At 44.8% G+C, this 23,731-nt stretch overlaps 1 protein-coding gene across 1 annotated transcript in view; it reads left to right on the top strand.

Moving 5' to 3' along the window:
• The window catches only part of LOC128454507 (receptor-type tyrosine-protein phosphatase mu), a 127,007-nt gene extending 109,302 nt beyond the window's left edge, over nucleotides 1-17,705 (top strand). The window contains exons 29-39 of the mRNA XM_053437921.1: nucleotides 5,169-5,266; nucleotides 8,192-8,308; nucleotides 9,082-9,236; nucleotides 9,465-9,600; nucleotides 11,693-11,842; nucleotides 12,195-12,368; nucleotides 13,147-13,278; nucleotides 15,308-15,433; nucleotides 16,525-16,688; nucleotides 16,875-17,010; nucleotides 17,652-17,705. Of these exons, the coding sequence (XP_053293896.1) occupies nucleotides 5,169-5,266; nucleotides 8,192-8,308; nucleotides 9,082-9,236; nucleotides 9,465-9,600; nucleotides 11,693-11,842; nucleotides 12,195-12,368; nucleotides 13,147-13,278; nucleotides 15,308-15,433; nucleotides 16,525-16,688; nucleotides 16,875-17,010; nucleotides 17,652-17,705 (1,442 nt within the window). The remainder of the gene's footprint in view (nucleotides 1-5,168; nucleotides 5,267-8,191; nucleotides 8,309-9,081; nucleotides 9,237-9,464; nucleotides 9,601-11,692; nucleotides 11,843-12,194; nucleotides 12,369-13,146; nucleotides 13,279-15,307; nucleotides 15,434-16,524; nucleotides 16,689-16,874; nucleotides 17,011-17,651) is intronic.
• The last annotated feature ends 6,026 nt before the right edge of the window (nucleotides 17,706-23,731 follow it).

Raw genomic sequence — 23,731 nt, 5'->3', positions numbered from 1 at the left:
TGTCACCAGCAGCTCCAAACTTTTATTATTTACAGGTTAACATCTCAAACCCCAGCGGGGACTGATGGAGAGGGGGGGTGGCGGATAGAAGGAGCAGGAGCAAATCAATGATAAGTGAGTGTACATTATGCCACAGTCTGCCGCATGTAATATTAATGGGCAGGAGGGGAACACAGCCAGTGTTTGTCTGCGGAGTGTGTACGCCTCACACGTTCATCAAGAGTTCCGAGGCATACCTGGCTGAGGGAGTTCTGCAGCTGTCACACTCCTCGCTGCTGAAGGAGGAACAGGCCCCGGTCCCAAAACGCAGCGTTAGCTCTCTGACAGCTGGAAGTGAGGCTCCTACTGGTTTCTCTTCCCCTGTGAAGTGCCTCCTCCAAACTTCCTCAACTGGGCTCCAGGCACGTCGCACGGGAAACGCTGCTCCCACCTTGTAGCTCCTCGAGTGAGCTCTCCAGCCGGCTCCTCTCCGGTCGCCCCAGACGGTGAGGCTGGAAGCAGGCGCTCAGCAAGGCTCTGTGTAAAGATGGATAATGACTTTGGTTTCAAGCAGGTTTTTAGTCTGTACGTGTGCTGGTTTGTGAGGAGGTTTTGTTTTCATATGATTTTTGGAGAATGAAGCATGGGTCAAAGAAGAAGCCATTGCATTTTGGGGCAGATCTGGATCACGGGGGCAGATCCTTGAATTTATTTCTCACTTTCTTTAATATTGGGATATATCAATTTCCTTGATCTTGAGTAAAGAAATCAGACGTATTCATGATGTGCAATTTGGTGAATACTCAAATATAAATCTGGATCTAGTGAATTTAAAAGTTTCATAAGGGAACTTTTAGGCCTTGGCATTCTAGTTTCTCTTTGTTAGTAACATATTACATTTTCTTTAACTTTTCTAAAGAAATCTACAAATAGTACTTAGAGGAAATCCAAAGGTCAGAATCAAACCCCTTTGCTACACATCTTCCCCTGTATCTCTCCCCTCATCCTGACACAACAGGCATGAAATACCCCAAACTAGTCTTTGTAAATCAAATGTAAGTTTGACTTTTCAAAAATCATGAGAAGCAGATCTTCAGATGCCTGCTGCAGTAGTTTCCAAGTGGCTTCTTACCTGGTCCCTGTCGTCAGAAAACTTGGAGACTTTAAGGAGAGGATCATGATCACAATTAAAAGAAATCCATTGTGCCTGTTGGCAGGAGACTGGATGTGAACAGATGTCCCCAATGTCAAAGTCGCACACTCTGTTCACCCAGCCAGCCCTTATGTCCTCAATAAGTTTTACGGCGCCATTACAACATTATACTACTTCCTGAAAGTCATTATTTACACGACCACACACAGAGGACGCTTGTTTCAAGAGTTGGAACAAACAATGAGGAGCATTGTTTGTTTTGAGTGGGCTTCCATTACTGCCAACGCGGCAAACCCACTGGGATGTCACTTACTGGTTTGTGACCTGTCGTTTTAAAGCTGAGAGCTGAGAGGTAACCATATATGGAGGAGCAGGGGGTGGAGCCTGACACATACAGCTACACCGATTGGACGATACTAGCTGGCAATCACATGGTATCCACACCTCAAAGCATACAATGATTTATTGTCTATTTGACTCTAAGTGGGACAATCATTTACTAAATAAGGACATTATTTGTCAGTGGAGTCGCCATCTGCTGGTCATTTGAGAGAATGCAGGTATAAGGCGTTTCCGCATTGGCTCTACTTCGGAGTCTACATTCATTTTTAATACACACGTCTTTGTTTACTACTTATTAACGGCAGTGGGGGGGAATATCAACTTGTGGATCCACGGAGAGTTGATTCCAAACTTATCTTTAACTTATTATCGACCTCCTTCTGTCACCAGCTGAACTCTAGAAGCGATAGAACAGTTTGTGGCCGAGCTGTCTTTGTTCTGAGCCCCAGATTCACCAGCAGCCACTCTCACTTCCTCTGCAGTGTCGTCGGGTTCAGTGCTGCCCCAGCACCTCCTCCTCACCTATTCTCCATCTCTGCCTGCAGACGGAACCGTAAATTGGTCCGACTGAAGCCTGGCACGAGCCTCCCATTGGATGATTTACCATACAATGCCAAGTGTTATTGTGTTACTGAAGTCCTACACACCAGCTGTCCTGCTTCTCAGTCTCCCTCTCCCAAACTTCTCAGCAGTGTGCGTCCTTCCCTCGGGGACGAGTGTGGGAGGCAGCAGCGTGGGCGGCTCAATCAGGTTGGGTAGTGACTGGGAGAGAATGGAAGTGACTGGATTTGGAGCTCGAGGTCCTGCAGTTAGAAATGGAGACAAAGCAGCAGCACAGAGGAAGTGAGGGGGAAACAAATTGAAGCTACTGACGAGATTCGTTCCAAATTTGTAGAGATCCAATTGGAAAAAATACAACTATTCTGCTCTGAAAGAAGAGAAGTGCGTGAACAGGCTGCCAGCATAGTAGATAGTAGTTTTTTCTTTCTTTCAGCCGGAAGTCTCCTGAATTTAATTGCAGAGTTGGTGAGAAGTGATTTAAACTCGCGCACGAGGCTCCACTCGAGCTCAATTAGAGGCGAGACAGTCGGAGAGTGTTTATGCACTGCAGAGAGCAGATCAAACATGGCTTGATCAGTCAAGTGAATAAAATGTTGATGACACTTTATTGATGCCCTGAGGGAAATCAGCCGGTTGCAGGAGACGCGTGACAGCGAGGAGCACAAACACGAAGCAATGGCGAAGGATGCAAAAGGCCCCTGCAACTGGTGTCTTCAAGTTATCAAACATACACTTAAATATGCAATTAACAGGTTGATCGGTCACAGGAAATGTTTTCAATCAGCTCCTCAAAGTTAAATCACTTCTTCTGCAGTTGTGCTTTACTGCCACGAAGAAGAAGAAGAAGTTGCTGGAGCCAGATCTATTCAAATACATGTAATATATGTTAATTGATGGTTTTTTAAATGCACTGGTATTGGATCGGTACTCGAATCAGCACAGTTACAGTTAGTGTCAGGTTTGATCATCCGGGCGGTTGACTGCATGATTGTGATTGGACGTCAGCGGCCACAGAGCTGAATGAGCCGGTGATTGTGAAGCACGTTTCAAAAGAGCTGGAGCCAATCAGCTCGCACGAGGCCGACTTCGGGGGCAGTGATTGTAGTTTTGATATAACATCACAACTACACTTCTGTTTCTCTCAAATTCCACATCTTTCATAATCATATTCCTCTGAACAAATGTCCCATTATGTCCTCGAGTCGGATGTGGAGCCCCGTGTGGTTCCTGATGGCCGGGCCACGGACTCATCTGGTGCCACCGCGCCGCTGTGTGTGGACGGGTGAAGTTCTTTGTGAGGCCCTCAACCCTGTTTGGAGTTGTAAGGATTCAGTAATGTGCCGCAGCAAATTCCTCTTTACAACCGGGGCTTTGTGGTGCAGGCACACAACAAAAAAACTGTGATCGCATCGTGTCAGGTTCGATTCCGACGCTCGTCTCACGCTGCCTCTCCGCCTCAACCCTCTGCCGCTATCTCACAGAAACAGAAATGCCCTCGAAAAAAAACGGCTGAAAAATCATATGTTCACGGAGAAAATCTTTGTGAGAGAGCGACACACATTTTCTTAAGAGGTAGATCAAAGTGTTGAAATGGGATTGAAAGCTGAGAAACTAAATGTAAAGAGCAGTTGTAGAAATGTTTAAACAAATACAAGTGCAGTGTGTTGACGTGACCTGTCTCAGGGGCCAAAAGGTTTTTTAAATTAATTTGTGCAGTTATTCATAAACGACAAGGGACACACACACTAATCGTTTTCCGTCTGCGCCGTGTTGCGTTGACGCTCGTGTCCCCGTGTGTGTGTGTGTCTGCATAATTTGTGATGTCTCCAGGTGATCTGGACCAACACAGGAGAACGCACAACTGCAGAGATTTGCATTTACTAATTAATTTGTCAGAAGCACTCTCTCTCTCTCTCTCTCTCTCTCTCTCTTGGTTCTTGATTAAGACTAATATTAATATTTTTAATTAACCAGAATAATAATTAAATTCCAATCAATCCACAATTATTGCTCGCTGAAGTTTAAAATACGGACACGTTTGGGTTCGGTTCGGTGGAAAAGGTCGGTGATGAGCGGATGAGGTGGAGTGGTAATTACTCTGAGCTCTGCCACACACACACACACACACACAGACACACACACACACACACACACAGACAGGCTCCGGCTCTCACCTCACCTCCGCGTTTGTGATTAATTTGTACTCTTGTTTTCATTTTCATCTGTGTTTAAGCTCTCTGCTGTAGAGTAAGCACTCTGCGATGAAGAGAGCCCTATAAATAAATCTGACTTGGCGTGTTTCTAGCTGCTCCTTCCGAGGAGTTGGGGGGGGGGAATTGCTCTGTAAACTGCATTGTTGCCGTAATACCTCCAAATCCCCTGTGTGTTTATTACGTATGAGCTGATCTGACTGTTAGTCGGCCTCTGTAAACAGAAACGGAAGCTTTATTGGCTTGATAAAGAAAGTGTTGTCACTGTAAAGTAGATTAAAGTGTCCATTTTCAGCTTTTGAGGGGTGAGTTACTGGGAATAAGAATTAGTATTCAGCCTATTGCTATTTTTGTTTTCGTAATTAACCTGTATAATAATCATTTTGATGATGATCACATCCTTTGTAACACATTTAAAACCCTTAAATATACAGAAGGGTTTAGTTTAGAGACTAAATTAGATATTGTGTGTTATTGGATCACAGTTGTGTTGCCGTCTAAGGTCCAAACACGCAAAGAATCCTGAAATTGAATGTCCAAATTTATAGCTCGACTTCAGCGGATTGCAAACCACCTCCGATGTCAGTGAACGTAATGTCTCTCTCTCTGTCTCTTTCTCTCTCTCTCTCTCTCTGTCTCTGTCTGTCTCTGTCTGTCTGTCTGTCTGTCTGTCTCTCTCTGTCTCTCTCTCTCTCTCTCTCTCTCTCTCTCTCTCTCTCTCTCTCTCTGTCTCTCTCTGTCTCTCTCTCTGTCTCTGTCTCTCTCTCTCTGTCTCTGTCTCTGTCTCTCTATCTCTGTCTCTCTCTCTGTCTCTCTCTCTCTGTCTGTCTGTCTCTCTCTCTCTCTCTCTCTGTCTCTCTCTCCCTCTCTCTCTCTCTCTCTCTGTCTCTCTCTGTCTGTCTCTCTCTCTCTGTCTCCTATAGGGCCGATGCAGGAGACGGTGTTCGACTTCTGGAGGATGGTCTGGCAGGAGAACACGGCAGCCATCGTCATGGTGACCAACCTGGTGGAAGTGGGACGGGTGGGTGTTAAAAACGTGTTCATCACAAGCGCAGATCTCAAATCAGATTACCTTGCCCCCAGTGGACCGACGGCTCTGATTGTATCTCAAGGCAAACGGAGGCATCTTTTTTTTTTTTTTATGTGCGTGTCTTTGAACATCAGGGCCCGTGTGTGTGTCTGTGTGTGTGTGTGTGTGTGCGTGGGGCTTAGTGAGGCGTGGGTCTCGCATGCCGCCAGCTCTTTTTCCATCTATCTGATCAGTGAGAAGAGAGGAGAAGCTGATTGATGGCCTTCATTACCAGAGAGGCATCCAGGCGACTGACTACTGTTTCATCTGAGTGGCTCTATAACAGCAGATTACACTCGGCTGTAGCCACCAGCTCCTACCAGAAACATCTCTTAATGTTGTGCTCATTGGGAGAAAAGGGGGGGGGGGGGTTATTGAGTGGTGTGGACGCTTCATAATGATCAAACTAATGGTGGAGCTTTGACTTTTCCTTTTTTTTTGAGGGCTCTCGCCTGCTCCAGCATGTGGCCTGAAAATCCCACCGCCCTACTTCAGTCTCAATTTGTTCCACTTAGCTCACAGTGTAGTTCCTCCTGGTGAGGTTACAATCAAGAGAAAATTAAGGTTTTAACATACAGTGTAATGCTCTTACCGCCGGGGGGGAGTTTCTCTTAAGAATTTTAAACACACTCTCGTTGAAAACCCCTTTAAACCGCCGGAGCACACCTTGATTTCGCTGATGTGCATTCTTTTTTCTTTTGGAGGGTCTTAAACGTAGCAGAGCTGATCATGATTCATGGGCCCATCTCTAGGTAGCTCATTAGGCCGTTCCTCTCCAGCAGCCGAGCCCGGCCCCGCCCCACACCTTCTCCACACCTGCTTAGCTGCGGTGCCGTCCTCGGCGGGGCCCCGGGGCCCCCAAACCGTCTGGTATATGATCCTTGTCCAATGGCGGGCGGTAGGCACAGTTGGTCACAGTGGTGGCGGCTCCACAGAGGGGCCCCCATAAAAACCGCTCCGCCACATCACAGTGGGCCATCTGCTCGGCACAGTTGCTGATGAACTCTGGGAAATCCTGGCACACGCGCAGATACACACACACGGGCCCCGTCCTGCTGGTTCCCGCACACAGGGGCGGCGCTCGGCTCACTTTGATGTATGAGAGGTTTGGTTTGGAAGGTGTGTGTGTGAGCTGATGTGTGTGTGTGTGTGTGTGATGAGGTGATGTGTGTGTGTGTGTGTGATGAGGTGATGCTGCGTGTGCTTCGCTTCCGTATATTTAATCCAAAAGAGCAGGTGAGTTCAAGAGGCTCTCAGAGTATCCACAAGGCAAAAGAACATCTGTAGATATATACGCCGGCATAATTCAGCCCAAAGGCTAATTCCCCCCCGAAAACCAGGCTCCTGATTCCGAGCGATCTAATAAGGTAATGGCTTTTGCCTAATTCAATCTGGCTGGAAGCGGACGGTGGATTTGTGATTGTCATCGGGGATTAGTCATCGGGGGTGTCGGAGAGAGAGGGACCTGAAAGCCCCCCCCCCTCTCTGTCTGTGTCACTCCACAAACCAAAAATCTCATTTCATTCCTAATCAGCGCAGAGACTCCAGAAATGAAAATTGAATCTAGTTCTATCCCTCATCAAAAAGTATCATTCTCTGATACACCTCCAAGATCTCCGTCTCATTTAAAGCCCGGCTCCCCCTGTATCAACAGTTTAATTGGACTGGGGGGGAGGTAAGGGGGGGGAGTGGGGTAATTCTGCACTCTTATGACACCTAATACAAGTAATATTTTCAGTGGGGTGTTTTAGATCCCTGCTGGGAAATCTGCTTTAACCAGCTCAGGGTTCATTATTTCACTTTGTCATTAGATCGTCGTTATACCTCCCTCATCCAATCATAGTGCACTTTTTTTTTCTTTTTTTTTTATGTTTTGCCCTATTTCTCTGCACTGGTAGTCAAAAAAAGATTTTTTAAGGGGGAGAAATCTCACACCCCCTCTGTGTCTAATCTGCTTTGTTGCCGGTTTCTTTTACGGTCTACCTTTACACTCATTTTCACATTATCGACGTGAGAATGAAAAAGCAATAATGTGCGAATGAGCTCTCCGTCGATATATAAGATTCTCATTTACAGCAGATCCTTGACCGCGGGCCGAAACTAATACGAAGCAAATCTCATCTTGACTTGAAAGAAATGCTCGAGAAAGTGAGATATCAGGTGGCAAAGGGGAGATAACGTTATGTGACAATTATCTTTTATAGAAGGGGGAGAAAAAAATGGCCTCGCAAGTTGCAGACACTCAAATCATGTATGTGTGTGTGTGTGTGTGTGTGTGTGCGGAGCAAGATTAATTGCATAATACATTGCGGTTATGGTATATTCTATGCAGCCGAGAGGTTGATGATGTTGTAGAAGATGTTGATGATGAAGGAAGGACTCCGGGGACCCAGTACTTTCAGTATAACAAAGTTTATTACAAGAGATGACAGGTCGGGACGGGCATCTAGAAACCCCGGAGATACACAAGCCAAAAGTGAAATCTCACTTGCAGGGGTCGAAAGCACATTTATATAGGGAGGTTGGTTCCGCCCATGACTTCAGGTAAAACACATCCCACATGGGGATTTCTGACTAAACAAGGACATGTTTTTGTACCTGAAGATGAAAACACATTGGTCAAGAACCTTCCTTCTGCACCCGCCTATTAGCTGGTCAGAGATAATTCCCTAGGTCAAAGGTCATCCCAAAAAGGTAGAGAGCAAATAAGATGAACATCTGGAGGACTCTCTGAGAATGTCTGAGAGTCCAGAAGATAGGCATCATATCTGTAAGCCTGTCATTTTGTTTTAAGTACATGCCAAAATGATCTACTCTAACGAATACACGCCACGGTTAACATGGAGATTGTGTGCATGTGGCTTTTGTCGCTCTCAGGTGAAGTGCTGCAAGTACTGGCCCGATGACACGGAGATCTACCGGGACATCAAGGTGACGCTGATCGAGACCGAGCTGCTGTCGGAGTACGTCATCAGGACCTTCGCTGTGGAGAAGGTAAAGTTTCTCACCTTCTTTCACAAAGAGACACTTTTAACAGCGTTCATCAGACGTCTGCCCTCGCGCTCGGTTCTCGACCTCTGACAGAGCTGAGCCGGGGTCATGTGCCCGTCAGGAGGAGTGTGTGGTCGTTAAGTGGCTGAAAAGAGGGTCGTCTTTAAAAGTTTATATAATGTCACTCGGGTAAAAGTTCTGCTCGAGATGAACTTTATTACAAGCAGCTTATCAAGGTCGTGATAATATGAATAAGGCTGCCATGTTTGGTGTTTTTTAAAGGATGTATTATGCATATTCAGTTTTGTCTTTATTGTCATGTGTCGTATAGTTGTTGGTTAATGTAAAAGTTCAGCAAAATTTAGTAATTTAGGTCAAAATGACATTTTCAGTGCGATACTGCAACTTGTAATTCCCCAAAGCAACAAGTTTATTCTGTGAAACCACTTTCAGAATAATCTTGATTCCCAACTTCCACAAACTTTAGGAAACTTTGATTTATATGTTAAATACATAGTGTCCAAATAATAGCTGTAGCAGCCTGTGTCCTCCGTAGGACCGAGAGGTGCAATGTGGGTAAAGAGAAAAGTCCACGTCACTCGTTTGCTCTCAGATAGTAGAACCTCTGCTCAAACCCCATCTTGGTTTTGTCCATGAAGTGTGTGTTTGTATTTAATCCGACTCTGTGTTTGCCTCGAAACGACCCCTTGTGTCATGTGTGCACTGTGTAACCTCTGTCCTCTCACCACATCTCTGCCCCCCCCCCTGTTCCTCAGAGAGGGGCTCACGAGATCCGGGAGATCCGACAGTTCCACTTCACGGGCTGGCCGGACCACGGCGTCCCCTATCACGCCACAGGGCTGCTGGGCTTCATCAGGAGGGTGAAGTCCAAGACCCTGACCAATGCTGGACCCATGGTGGTTCACTGCAGGTGAGTGGGTGCACTGGGAAGGATCGCTGTCTAACCAGTTAATGTAGAACAAGTGAGGCTGCAGCTGTAAAATCTCCAAGTGAAAGACTTCTTACGTGCTTTTTATTACAAATTATATGAATAACCCCGTGAAATTATGACTATTAACAACACATTAGCTTCTAGGCTGTACTTAGGAAGTCAAGCTGAAGTTGTCTAACTGAGAATCGTCTGTTTGTTGCTCCTCAGCGCCGGCGCCGGTCGGACCGGCTGCTTCATCGTCATCGACATCATGCTGGACATGGCCGAGCGAGAGGGCGTGGTGGATATTTACAACTGTGTGAGGGAGCTGCGCTCGCGGAGGGTCAACATGGTGCAGACTGAGGTACGGTGAATCTGGTGCCAGAGCCGGGCCGGTCCACTGGGACCGCTCAGCAGAACACAGAGGAGTGGGGGGGGAGGCAGTTTGACAGGCTGCTGCCATCAGACCTGGATTAACTGGTATCTCAGAGTGATTCTTAGCATAAGCCCCACTTCTCTGCTGCTCCAGAGCAAATGTTCAGAATTAAAAGTAAACAATGCAGAACTTAAACTAAGTCCATCTGTAATTGTTGAGGAAAACAAATCATTATCTGTCAATTTATTAGATATTAATTTAGTTGTTGCAGCGTGAGTCAGGCGGTAAAGGTTTTAAACCATTTTCCCAGTGACTCATGAATCATTATCTTTTAAAATGCAGCATAATTAGTTTAAATGTTTGCCGTCAGTCAGTTTCTAAACTCATGTACTTGTGTACTAATGACCACTGAGTATGTAATAATAATAATCTAGTAATGACTTCCGAGTACTCATAATAATAATAATAATAATAATAATAATTTTGTAATGTCTGCTAAGTACCCCTGTACTAATTACTGAGTGCTCTTGTACTAATTACTGAGCGCTCATGTACTAATGCAGTAATAACTACTGAGTAGTATTACCAACATGTTGACAGGTGTTGTGATCCTGACACAAGATGGTGACCAGTGTTTATATTTACAGCAGCGTCATTAACGGCCGCAGCACCCGTGTGGTTTTTTATTGTACACGATGTCGTCGTCGTGATATTTTCACCTTTTACTTTTTTTATTTGATAATTTCTCATTTGCATCGACTTAAGTGCCCCCCCCCCCCCTCACTATTCCCCTGGGTGCTAAGCACACGCACTTGGCAGCACACACCATAATAAAAAGATTTAGAGGCTTGTAACTGACAGCGTTCAGCTCGTATTGAAAACATCCCGGCTCATCCCACAGCTTTACACCAGCGTGGACCACCAGAGGACTTTGTGCATTTTTTTAACACTAGCCATCTGGAGGTGTCCATAGTCTCATTGAATGCATCATTTCCTCGTAATTCCCTTTAAATCACAAGCGTCATTGGACTTAATGGGCAAATGTTTCATCGCTGACGTCTGAATTGGGATTTGAGTAACTGGAGACCAAATGTTGTTCACCCTGAGTCACTCTCCTGAAGTTCAGTGACCTTCAAAGTGTGTTTTCCCCTCGCAGGTGTTCGGGCTCGTTGGCCCGGCTCCTTCCAGCCTGAGGCCAGACACCAGCTCTCCGACGCGGTTTAATCTGTCCCAGGAAATGAAAAGCCTCGTTGTTGTTTATGGTTTTATGAGCTCAGATAAGATCTATCAATCTGCAGATTGCACCTATCGCTATCACCGACCCGCTTGCCCAGCCCAGCCCGGGTCAGGCCGGGTCGGGCCGATCAAACTCTCGGGCGAGCAGTTCACAATCTGCACCCGACTTAACAAATGGACAAACATCTGTCTGTGAATCTTTAAATCAGTGACCCCTGTGCATGTGTGCGGATTGTGGTCCGAAGTGACAGGAGGGTGTCAGCTGAAAATGTCACTTCAGAAGAGATTTGCGTCAAGCCTGCAGCCGTGTCACCGTCTCCACCGCTTGAGTGACTGATGCGAAGAGGAGGGAATGTGTCTCCACTTCCTGTTTCCCTCTGCAGGACGTTTAGGGACAGCAGGGGTTGTTTTTAGTTTTTGAGATCTCCACCTCGCTTGTGCATCGATCGTGATGATAATCCAGATGAGATGTAAACCTTGCTGCACTCAGCGGGGGTTTAATAGGGTCATAAAAAAAATACCTGAAAAGGTCAAGGAATTGAAGAAAATGCCTCTTTACCGGCCCCCGTTGAATATTTTAAGGTTTTTTTAAATGTCATGAAAATCTGGGTTTTGTAAGAAAAGGAAAATCAGCTCCGCACCAAAAAATGCAAAAATATGTAATGTAACCTTTGAACATAGACAATGACAAATATTAGTCACAGGAGCTGCCTTAGGGGTAAGGAATAATCACGGTGAGGTTGAGGAAAGGTCAGTGAGTGCTTGAGGCACACTGGCTCCTGTGTGCCGGGTGGTGGGATGTCGAGTTCTGATGGATCCGCAATGAGGATGCTGTTTTTTGCAGGAGCAGTATGTCTTCATCCACGACGCCATCTTGGAGGCGTGCCTCTGCGGCGACACCACCATACCCGCCAGTCAGCTGCGCTCCGTCTACTACGACATGAACCGCCTGGACCCGCAGACCAACTCCAGCCCCATCAAGGAGGAGTTCAGGGTGAGAGGACACGAACAAACCTGCGTGTGTTTGTGTATCTGTAATTAAATTTGTTGTGTGCAGGATAAGTTTCAAAACAACGGTAAACATGTTGTGTATTGATGAATGGCACAGCCCCCCTCTGGGCCAATCAGCAGCAGCTATATATCTCTTAAATGTGTAATAGCAGCACCCCTCCTCGGACCAATCAGCGTCATGCCCCTGAGTGTCATCACAGTCGCATCAGGGGAGTCGCTAACGTAACTGATTAAAGAATTGCATTGTTAATTACCATATCGGGAGATAATTAGCCAAAGTGCCCCACCTTCCTCGTGTCGGTGTGACAGCCGCTAACTCTGCCTCCGCCTCGCAGACGCTGAACATGGTGACGCCCACGCTGCGGGTGGAGGACTGCAGCATCGCCCTGCTGCCCCGGAACCACGAGAAGAACCGCTGCATGGACGTGCTGCCGCCGGACCGCTGCCTCCCCTTCCTGATCACCATCGACGGGGAGAGCTCCAACTACATCAACGCCGCGCTCATGGACGTAAGAGTCGAACACAGACACTTTGCATCACTTAAATGCATCACTTTTGAAATAATACTTTGACCACTTGGCTATTTCCTGTAGCCTACGTGTCCTAATAACTTGTGATTAGTGTTGGTGTTAATTGTAAATGTGTAATGTGAGCACAGGTCAGCAGGGGAGGGAGGAGGGAGGAGACACAGCAGGGGGCTAGGTAATATAGAAGAAACCCGACAGTTCGTGAAGCACTCACATCGGGGGGGAAAGCATTCACTGAATCAACCGACCTGACCATAACTAGGTCGGTTAGAGGTTATAAATGTCGGTTATCGGAACATTTCCCGTACATCGCCCAGCCCTCCTCACAATATCTAAGTTGCACCACGAGACGACAGAAAAAATGCAACGCACAGCGATTTTCAAATGACACATTTATTCCGGTGCGGCCCCGAGCAGAGGTCACCTTGACGAGGCACGCATGGTGTGATGGACTTTTTGGCTCTTGCCGGGATTGAGCAGGTGACCTCGGGATCCTCTCAGTTAACATAGGCTACGCTCGGGAGCCAGGAACCACATTAAAAGTGCAGCGTCCTAATAAAATCTCGGCAGACATGAAATCTCCATTAGAAAACAACACTCAGCGAGCGGGGGGGGGGTCAAAGGATGGAGGTCATTTAGGGAAATGGTTCTAGGTTTATTTTCGGGGGGTTATCAGCTTCCAACCTGTGCAATATGCATGTGCTGCCTTCAGGGACATGTTTTTTATTTAACTCTGCTCTTGTCTCTGTTTTTCCTCCAGAGTTATAAGCAGCCCTCTGCGTTCATCGTGACCCAGCACCCGCTGCCCAACACGGTGAAGGACTTCTGGAGACTAGTGCTGGACTACCACTGCACCTCCATAGTGATGCTCAACGACGTGGACCCAGCCCAGGTAAACCCGACCTGATACGTGTGCACGTTCACTCCTACACAAACAACACACAACGATAATCCTGCAGGGACAATGCAAGGGAAGGCGCTCGCAAACACACGACACGGGGAAGCTTCCCTTTTTCCTCAGAAGTGTGTAACCGATGAAGTCACACAAACAGCGTGGGAACTGGAGTCAGAGGGAGATTGCTTTCTCTTTGTGCATCTGCAACCGCAAACACAAACACACACATACACACACGTGTACACAGAGCAGGTTTGAGAACGAGGCAGACGCTCCACAGTGGAGGAGGACTTGCCATGAAAGCACAGCGAGATGGAGAGACAGGCCCGTGGAAGAGACTCTCCGGGTTTCTCCGCCCGAGGCTCTGTCATAACACCCGGGGATCAAAGCCTGAAGCCAGGCTGCTCTCCCCATCCAAATCCCCTTTCCCTCGGTGACTGGCTGAAAAGAAGAAGGCCTTTCATTCAATATTCTCACTGTAGCCAGCCAGCCAGCCAGCCAGCCAGCCAAGGAAAGCAGCACAGGTGGGATGGGAGGCAGGCGGCGAGGCGTAGATGGAGGCGAGGGAGGTGGAGCTGTACCGGCATCAGCATCTTTGTTTCTGCATCTGTTTGTCAGGTTTTGACGCACTCTCAAAGGAAGCTGGAGGTTCAGCTTTAGGTGCCACACAGACTGTAGAAGTGTTTTTGTTGTTTTGGTGTATGAAGAAAAAGAAGTGAGCATATATTTGTTGGTCCATCTGTATGCATGCTCTCTCATCCCTGTTATTTACCGTCTTCCCAGGGAGTCTCCTTTTCTTGTTTCCCCCCCTTGTTTGTTCACGACGGTGTGACACTGCATGTGTGTGTGTGTGTGTGTGTGTGAGTCGGTGCGGAATCTGTCCATCTGTGTGTGTGTTTGTACACTTCCCAGTCGTCTGATTCCGAGCTCTGTGAAGCTGGAGGTGTGCAGGTCTGCAGGTGTGTGTTCTTAACTGGGCTTTCTCTCCCGAGGAGCGGAACTGGAGGAGATTTGGAAGCTTTCACGAGGTCGTCCCAGGAGTTTGTTTCTCCTTCTGAACTTTAAACACTGTTCCAGAGTTTGTTAGAAACACAACTGCTTCCTGTGATCATTATTATTATTTTCATATTTGCAATAGTTCATTGATTTTAATGATTAAATTGTTTAAAAATGTTGGTAAATGTAGGCAAATGGATAAATTGTGAAACAACAATTAGACAAATTAGCTCAATGTAATAAAAGTATCCGTAAGTGAAATTGAAATATTAAACATAGCTTTGGATGAATATAGAATTATACTAATAATAGTTGGTTATACAAAAGTAATGTAAACGTGTTCGCTAAATGTCACAGATGAAGTCGATCCATTACTTTCAACTAGCAGATAAAATGTTAATAGCTTTTGACATATAGTGAATTAAGCTAAAGTAAAGGCTCTAGGTGAAAAGTAACAAAAATGGCAAACAACGTATGTCTATGACTTTAAACTATTAATCAGACACTGGAAATTGTGTCTGAGTGTGTGTCTGTGTGTGTGTGTGTGTGAGTGTGTGAGTCTGCGTCTGTGTTTCTGACGAGATCGGAACAATTAGCCGAGGTCTCTGAGGAATGTTTGTTTGATTTGTGGAACAAAGTGTGTGATGATGAGGAGAAGCCTCTCGTCTGTGTTTGTAATGTTCCGTCAAAAACCATCTTCTGACTTCTTGTACCAATATTCTCCAGTGAAGGAGCAGTTTGTCGTATTTAAGAGAGAAAGCTCATCTGAAAGCTCAGAGGCAACTCATCTTATTCTGTCTGACTCTTTGTGTTTTTGTGTTTTTATCCCCAAATCCAACATAATTCACACGTGTGTATAAACATTTGAAATCAATGTCAGGATGGTTTCTGTTCCAAAACTAATGAATCATCTTTCTGTCTCTTTGTTTTTCTTGTGCTGTTCTTTTGTGTGTGTGTCTGTGTGTGTGTGGCTGCATTTACCTGTCTGTGTGTGAATGTGTGTGTTTGTGTACGTGCCTCTTTTGTTTAGTTGTGCCCACAGTACTGGCCAGAAAACGGCGTCCACCGACATGGACCCATCCAGGTGGAGTTTGTCTCCGCCGACCTGGAGGAGGACATCATCAGCAGAATATTCCGGATCTACAACGCAGCGCGGGTACGTGACACACAGGAAACTCTCTGTCCTGATTCTTATTAAGAAAAATCCCTTTTTTAAAACACTTATAGAAAACTTGGGTAAAAGTTTTATGGGTGTTTCCTTATCAGATTGTTTGAATCGAATCAACTTTCATAGAATCAAAGTATTTTAGATTATGTGTGTTTGACAAGCAAAAGTCTCAAATTAGAGAAGGATTAGGCGGAAGAAGAAAGACAGCATATGTTTTCTTTTGTTGTTGTTGATCCCATCGTCTTAATCATCCTGTGACCCCCCTCACATTCATCCTGGGACCCCATGCAGAGGCCTGACCTGCTGGTCGGGAACCACTGCTCGAGATTAGTCCACATAACTGACATTTACTGGAACTACTGGAAATGTCACCTATGGACATTGTTGACGATGTGTCTCGTGGATTATCAAGACAAATTTTGTGTTTCTTATTCTGGAGAGAGAAGCTTCTAAACATTTGTTTATTTCAATTCTCTGAGCGTCGCAAACCAAAATCAATACACCTGCTATTTTATTGTGTAGACACTGTTTCCTGAGCTACACAACACATTCTTTAGACTGACCCCTTTAACTTCAAACTGGTCGTCCTCACTGTGTGGACATGGTTCTGACCCGGGCCGGCTTCACCTGCACTCACCTGCCTAAGCTCCTTAGCTCCACTGTCTGTCTCAGGTCGTCGATAATCGCTCGGCACTTCACCGTGTCCTGACGTCCTCTGACCTGCAGGGGCACCGCCCGGCACGTTAAGTGCAGTCCGGTCTAATCACACATGATCACTGACAAGTGTTATTGATCCATATGTCCGAGTGTGATTCAGAGGGTCTGCGTCTGCTCGGCTATCTCTGCAGCCGTGACTGTGCTCGTCCATCACCCTCGTCCATCTGCTCCTCCATCTCTTCTTGGCCTTTATCCATCTCTCGTCCTACTTGTCGCCATCGAGGCTTAGCTCGGCCCCCGCCTCAGTCTGATTGTATCTCTGCACAGCACAGCGATTACCCCCCCCTCTTGTGTGTGTTTGTGTGTTAACCTGGGATAACCGGTGTGTCCTCCTCCCCCCCCCCCCCCCCCCCCCTTTCCAGCCACAGGACGGCTACCGGATGGTGCAGCAGTTCCAGTTCCTGGGCTGGCCCATGTACAGGGACACGCCCATGTCCAAGCGCTCCTTCCTCAAGCTGATCCGACAGGTGGACAAGTGGCAGGAGGAGTACGACGGGGGCGAGGGACGCACTGTGGTCCACTGTCTGTAAGTTCCCCCCCAAACACACACTCTGCAGGAGGAGGCTCAGTCAGAGTGCACATTAAAGATGAAACATCTCCACCTACTGACCGAGAAGCTCCACTGCATCAAAATACAACTCCTCAGCTCCTCACTGTGAGCTTTACCCTTCTACACCAAACTCTAATGTGATGTCCTCCGTCTCATGTGTAGGAACGGAGGAGGCCGCAGTGGAACCTTCTGTGCCATCAGCATCGTGTGTGAGATGCTGCAGCACCAGCGCTCGGTGGACGTGTTCCACGCAGTCAAGACACTGAGGAACAACAAACCCAACATGGTGGATCTACTGGTGAGGAGCCCTTTCCACAGTTATATAGTGCCACGTGGTTTTTAAAGACTTGCTCCACTACTTGGTTTGAACATTATGCATATTATGTGTCTTATTAAAGCTAATTACATAAAGTTAGTGCCATTTTTTTTGCATAAATAGCAGTCACAGGTTTTGGTTCATGGCCTTTGACCTTTGTTGAATTCTAGAGCTACTTTCTCTCAACCTCTATTTTCTGTTGGCTTTACTTTGTTTTCTATTCAATGAGGGTTTAAGAAAACAAAAAATGAATCTTTAAAAACTTTCTGCAAGTTGGAACTAGGCGAGATGGCCACAGTTATATCAAGATAGACATTTTTAACATAAGTCGATATCGATGATTATCACGATAAATGTCAAATTTTTTATTTATGTTCTGTTTTAAAGACTGATTTTTGCTCCTGAATGAAGCTTTGTGTGATCAGGTCTAATTTTGATATCTTGAAAATATGCACCACTACAGCAGAATATCAGTTGACCCTAATGTGTGCCCCATTATATCAATTCATATTGATTTTATATGATTCATTTCTCTAATAATAATATGTATTTAATCAAATGACCAGGCAGCGGTGTCTTTTCATTCTCTCTAAAGTTTCCTCTGTTTGATTCTCCTCTTTCAGGACCAGTACAAGTTCTGCTACGAGGTGGCGCTGGAGTACTTGAACACTGGGTAACTGGGAGCGACTGAACCCACCAGAGACTCAAAGCTTGGGACCTTACATGTGTGCATTGTGCTAAGAGTGTGAGTGTGTGAGTGTGTGTGTGTGTGGTTGTGTGTGTGTTCCTGACCCGACAGGAGCGAGTTACACACCACACATGCAGCTCCTCTCACCAACCAGCTCTTTTCTTCTCCTGGTCTCCAGTTGGTGTAAATGGGAAAGGAAGGAGAGTTGTACAGCGTTTAAATATAAACCCGCAGCCTGCGTCTGTCATTACCGGCTGAAGGGAGCCCAGCAGGAGCACAATGAGGTTTTATTTTTTCTCCTGCGGTGAGTCGCCTCTTCTCTGGATCTCTCTCCGTTTCCTTCTCTCTCTCTCTCTCTCTCCGCCGCCGCCGCCTGTGGTTCCCGTGGATGTTGCCTTGATGCTGATTGGACGACGAGGATCGAATCCAGTTTTTCTGTGGAATGCGATGCACTGTACATAATATTTGTTTTTTGCTCAGCTTATTAATTTTTGAAAAAAGTCATTGAATGCAGGAGCTCAAAGCCTAAATGTTACTAAATGTCCTGTGAATTGATGACTTCTGGGTGATTATTGCTTCATCACTGTTTGCTGGGGGCAGCTGGCTCGGTCTACATCTGCTTTCCCTCCTCCTCCTGTGCAGGGATCCAAAGCTTTATTTGCACTTCCATTGAATTCTCGTTGTGCATATTGTACATATTTCTGTAGATTATTTATTCACGGTACGTAATTCCTTTGTGACTCGCAGTAAGTGACAATCATGTGTTCTATTGGTTTGTTTTATTGACTGTATTGTGTGCTTTTTTGTTTTGTTTTGTTCTGGTCATCTTGGAATGACAGATGGATTCCATTGTAAAGAAAAATGATATTCTATAAATGTATCCACATTATAAACATTGGATTCTTGTATCTCTGCCTCTTTTCTGAGTGGAGATGGGAAACATGAGGTCAGAGCGACACCTGCTGGAGAGATGAGGGAAAACAACACCACATGTTGACAGATTTTAAAGGATCATCATGTCTTAAAATTAAAATTTTACAAATAGAGTTTAGTTTGAAGCACATTTGTTGAATAAAAAATATAAATATGTATTGTTATTAACACAAATATTGTTATGCATCTGGTAGAGCCAGTTGCTGGAGGAATCAGGTTCTGATCATCTTATTCTTGTGAACACGATATTTCCAGAACTCCTCGAGGGAATTTCTTCACATTTGGTGCAAAAGTTGAGTTTGACTCAAAGATGACCTGATTCTATTTGGGTGGGAAAGGGTCAAAGGTCACGGCTACCTAACAAACACGTTTTCCACACTTGATCTATCAAATCCCTTGAGGGAATTCAAACTGACCAGTTGTCACTTGACCTGATGGATTAACTGTTTAACTGAAGTAGAATTGAAGTTGAAGGTCACAGTGACTCAATAGGAATCTGGGAAAAATTGATGGATACTTTTTGATAACGAATCATATGCTATATATATGTATATATTAATTAAGGAATATAAGAAATCATTAAATATGGCCCCCTTTATTTCTACAGCATAAATACAGGGTGAGTTTACAGTAACATTTAACCAAGTAAGTTAAAGTATCAAGTTTACTTTTGTCAAATACCTACAGAAGGTGGACACAATAATATGAACACTTCCAATACTACAAGCCATAAATCCACACTTCCTATATTCAGGATTATTATATTTAACTGCTTGACCTCTAAGGTAGCACATAAGTAAATACTGGTGTATTGGGGTACATTATATTTAAAAGTTTTTGGATTTGCTGAACAGAAATAAGTTTTTAAAATCATTTAGACCTTGAGTATACTTTTCCTTTTGTCCGTCTCTCTTTCATAAACACTAAAGTTTTACATGATGAGTGTTTGATGAGTTTGACAAGTTGGAACTAGAACAAGCACTTCAGCTCCTTTCAAATGATTTAATTTGAACAAACCCCAGTGACACCAAACCTTCACCGGTTCTTCTGACTGACAGCCGGAGACAAACACCTCACAGATAAAACAATAGCTGACTCTAAAAATGAAAAGCTTGTCGAGCACCTGCTCAGAAACAAAGGACTGACACACACTGTTGTGTAGTGGATGAATATAGAACAGACGTGTGCGGAGACTTCAGGAGGATTTGTGCGTCAGACAGAAAGTTTGAGGTCCCCCTGAAAACAGCTGAACATGGATCAGAGATTAAAGCACTGAACAGTATTCAGTGTGTATTGTACTCACACTGTTAAAGTATCAAGATGTACATTTGAAAACTAAACTTAAGGAAACAGGTAAATATTAGTAACAGAAGTCCAGGAACCTGTTGGTAAACAAATCAAAACTATTTTTACAAATTTGATAAACATTTAGTTTTTTGATTATGGTGTTAAAACCATTCAGCGTTTGGAAGAAGATTTATTTCTTATAAAACTTTTTCTGAAAACTTGCATGAAGCTTTATTCTATTATACTTAAATACTTTTGTAATAAAGCTAATATGAGTAAAACCTGGAGCTTCTAGAGCCACTGTGAGGACATCACTTCTTGATTTGTTGGGTGTGTGCTCCCCCTGGTGGTGTCCTTAGGAACCTTTCATAAACCCTGGAATAACTACTACTGTTACTACTACTGCTAGTGATATTATTATAAATAATGTTGATAATAACAAATTACAATGTGCTTCACAAAAGGATAAAAACAACAATAAAACATTAAAACAACATCAATACAATTCAATGTAACCAACTTTATTTCACACAGGGATTCTTTTATTATGATTTTATTAACAACACCTCCAATAACAACAATTATCATAATAATAATGATATCTCTAACTGCTGCCCACCTTCAGGTCATGTGAGCTCACACACTCTGGATGTTGTTCAGCAGAGATCCAGATTGTGTGAGAGTCTCAAACCAAACAAACCTCTTGTCACTGGAGCACTCGAGCTTCAGGCTGCTGGTGTAAAACCAGTTGTTTGTCTTTTTTCACTGGGAGCAGCTCGGAGAGAACAGAGTCCTCGTGAAACCATTTGAAGAGCAACCAGTTGTAGTTGTTATTCACCAGTAGACTTTGAGGCTTGGGAAAGCTGCAAGTGACCTGCATGGATACGTTAGCAGATACAAGAAAACACTGGGAGTCAGTTTGATCATTCAATGTGAAGAAATAGTGATTAAATAATAAAATCATATTTCTATTGGTTGTTTTTCACCTTTTTGCCTCGTGCATCGGTTGGTTTGTTGGTTTGTCAACAGAGTTACGTGAAAACATGTAAACAGAATGATGAGAGATGAGACACAGGCCTAGAGAGAGAGCCTTACTTTATAGAGTTGATCCAGGAACAGGATTTAAGATAGTAAAATAAGTTTTTTTATATTTTTTTCAGGGACATTTCAGTTGCCGATATCTATAAATATGTGAGATTTGATACAGCCTAATTGAATCGAAGGTGACAGTTGGGCCTTGGAGGAAAAACTCAGCTGAGTACAGACTAGTTTTCTTCCTGCAGTGATGTAGCTACAACATTCCACCACAAGAGGTCGTTAAATCTCGGTCATATGACATGCGTCTTCATTTTGAATCTCTCCGTCTGATATTGTGTTGTTATGCAACTTGTGGCCATACTTGTGTTATTAGCACCAGAGATGCAGCCCTGTCAAATCACCACGTGCACTATGTCCATGTTTATCTGGGTTCCACATGGCAGATTTAAAAAGAAAACAGCCAACAGCACAAGTTTTGACTGTTTCTGTCTTTTATCCACCCGGTTCGTCTCTGTTTGCTGCAGCAGAGCGTTGAGGACTTTGCTGGAAGGAAGAAGGAATTTCTGGCAGAGCCTCCTGGAAGCTGAAGGTCTCATCTTCTCCCTTTTTACACAACGTTCCATCTGGTCAGAGCTGCAGGCGCCGTGGCACCAAGGGACAGTTTCACATTTCAGTGCAACACTGCTGGTGAGTTATTCCTCTGCTCACACAGGGAGGGCAGAGGAGCAGAGGAGCAGAGGAGTCTCAGGGTAGAAAGGGGAAGGACGTGTGGAGCTGATCAGGGACGAGATGTGGACACACAAACACACACGCACAAGAGCTGAAGAGTCTAATGCCACATCAGCAACAGAAATCTGTACTGATGAGTCAACACAATGAATGTAAAGCCAAGAAAACGTCACAGACTGTTAGCTAACTAGTCTCAGACTCGTCATTCATCAGGGTTTGATGCATAAACACAAAAGATATAAATCAAATTATGATTTATAAGTGAATTATTTACTGTGTTGATGGAATACTGAGCAGACCTGGAGGACACTTGTGATGCATATCAGCGACATAAAGATGCAAGGCGATCACAAAGAGACACAAAACAACAACAATAGGATGCAAAACTACACAAAAAGACCAAAGGTTCTAAAACCATTCGAGAGGCGACGATCAAGAGATGCAAAATGTGTCTGGCAAAAGATGCAAACCTAATTATAACAAAGAGATTAAAGACAAAAAGACACAAAACAATCTGGCACAACCCGACAAAGAGACAGAATAGAGACTTGACAAGACACAACTGCAAAAATAAAGAGGGACACAATTCAAAATGACTTCAAAGTTGTGCAAAATGATCACAAACTCATAGAAAGACTCTCGAAACAACCATAAAGAGACACACAACTGTTTAAAACAACTACAATAACACATAAACAACGACAAAGTTATTAAAATATGCAGTAAAATGTATTGAAGTGATTTATTTCCAAACCTCCATAATAACTTGATCCCCAGACGTCGTTTTGCAGGTATCAAGTTCTGCATTTTTCCAACACAGTAGGCAGTGCATTGATTGCATTAATATTTGATGAGCTGCAACTGAGAAGAGCAAAGCAAAGTTGCTGCTGCTGCAGATGCATCGTCCCTGGGCTGATAGATGTGGCGTGGCGTGTCCAGGAGGTGGCAGTGCGGAGCAGAGGATGGACACATGCTCTTGACAAACTGAAGTCCACAGCAGCTTCAGGCTCAGTTCAGCTCTGAGCTCATATTCAATGTTATTATTCAACAAATTAAACATTCCGACAAGGTGTGAAATAAGGAAAAGGTTGTTTTATTTAAATTCCCAGAGCATGACACGAGCAGCTTTGTCTTGTTTGTGTTGATTCGATGAGTCAGCACTTGTTTGTGTCATGGATGGAGGCGTAGTTGGGTAGCTGTGGTTTGTTAGGAGCACATTGTGTCTCTTCCTCCAGGCTGCATCGGCACATTGAAGCCGTGAACACAATCTCTCCTCACACTCCGTCTCCTCTGCGCTGATGTAACAATGTAATGAACAAACCCCTGAATAATTAATCAGCCTGCAATTGCCAATGAAAGATTAAGTGGTGAGTTTTCTCATAATCAAGATGCTGCACGGAATTACAGGCAAAAAACCCTGCAGCGCACAAATACACACACACACACACACACACACACACACACATCCCTGCAGATTTCCACACACGTGCACACGCATGCACACAAACACACACACACACACACGCAATCCACACACAGGTCAAAGGGCAGCAGAAGCAACTGGAGCATAACAGCATGTCTCTATCTCCAGGGACTGGATTATTCTCTCTTTTCTCCCCCCTCTCTCTCTCTCTCTCTCTCTCTCTCTCTCTCTCTCTCTTTTCTCCTTCCTCTCTCAACCACCAACACCTCAACCACTCCCCCCCACCCCCCCACCCCACCCTCATCGCTTTGCCTTTTCACCACAAACAATCGTTCAGGCTGAGCATGGAGTGGACGTCATCTCCAGTTGGCCCCATGTGGTTTTCTGTTGTGTGTATTTTAACTGACAGTGACAGAGAGGTCTTGATGTAAAATGTGATTTGAATGTGGCCCCATTTCAAACTATGTCAAGTTCTGCATGGCGATCTCTAACATTTTGAAAAAGCTTCTTACTCCTTTTTGCAGAATGATGTCGCAGCTGTTTTGAGCCGACTTCCAATAATTCAGCATATTTGCTTTTTTTCGGTTTTGCAGCTCTGCCATCGA

This window comes from Pleuronectes platessa, chromosome 13 (genome assembly GCF_947347685.1).
Source record: "Pleuronectes platessa chromosome 13, fPlePla1.1, whole genome shotgun sequence".
Taxonomy (NCBI): domain Eukaryota; kingdom Metazoa; phylum Chordata; class Actinopteri; order Pleuronectiformes; family Pleuronectidae; genus Pleuronectes; species Pleuronectes platessa.
This window is presented reverse-complemented; position numbering and strand designations above follow the sequence as displayed.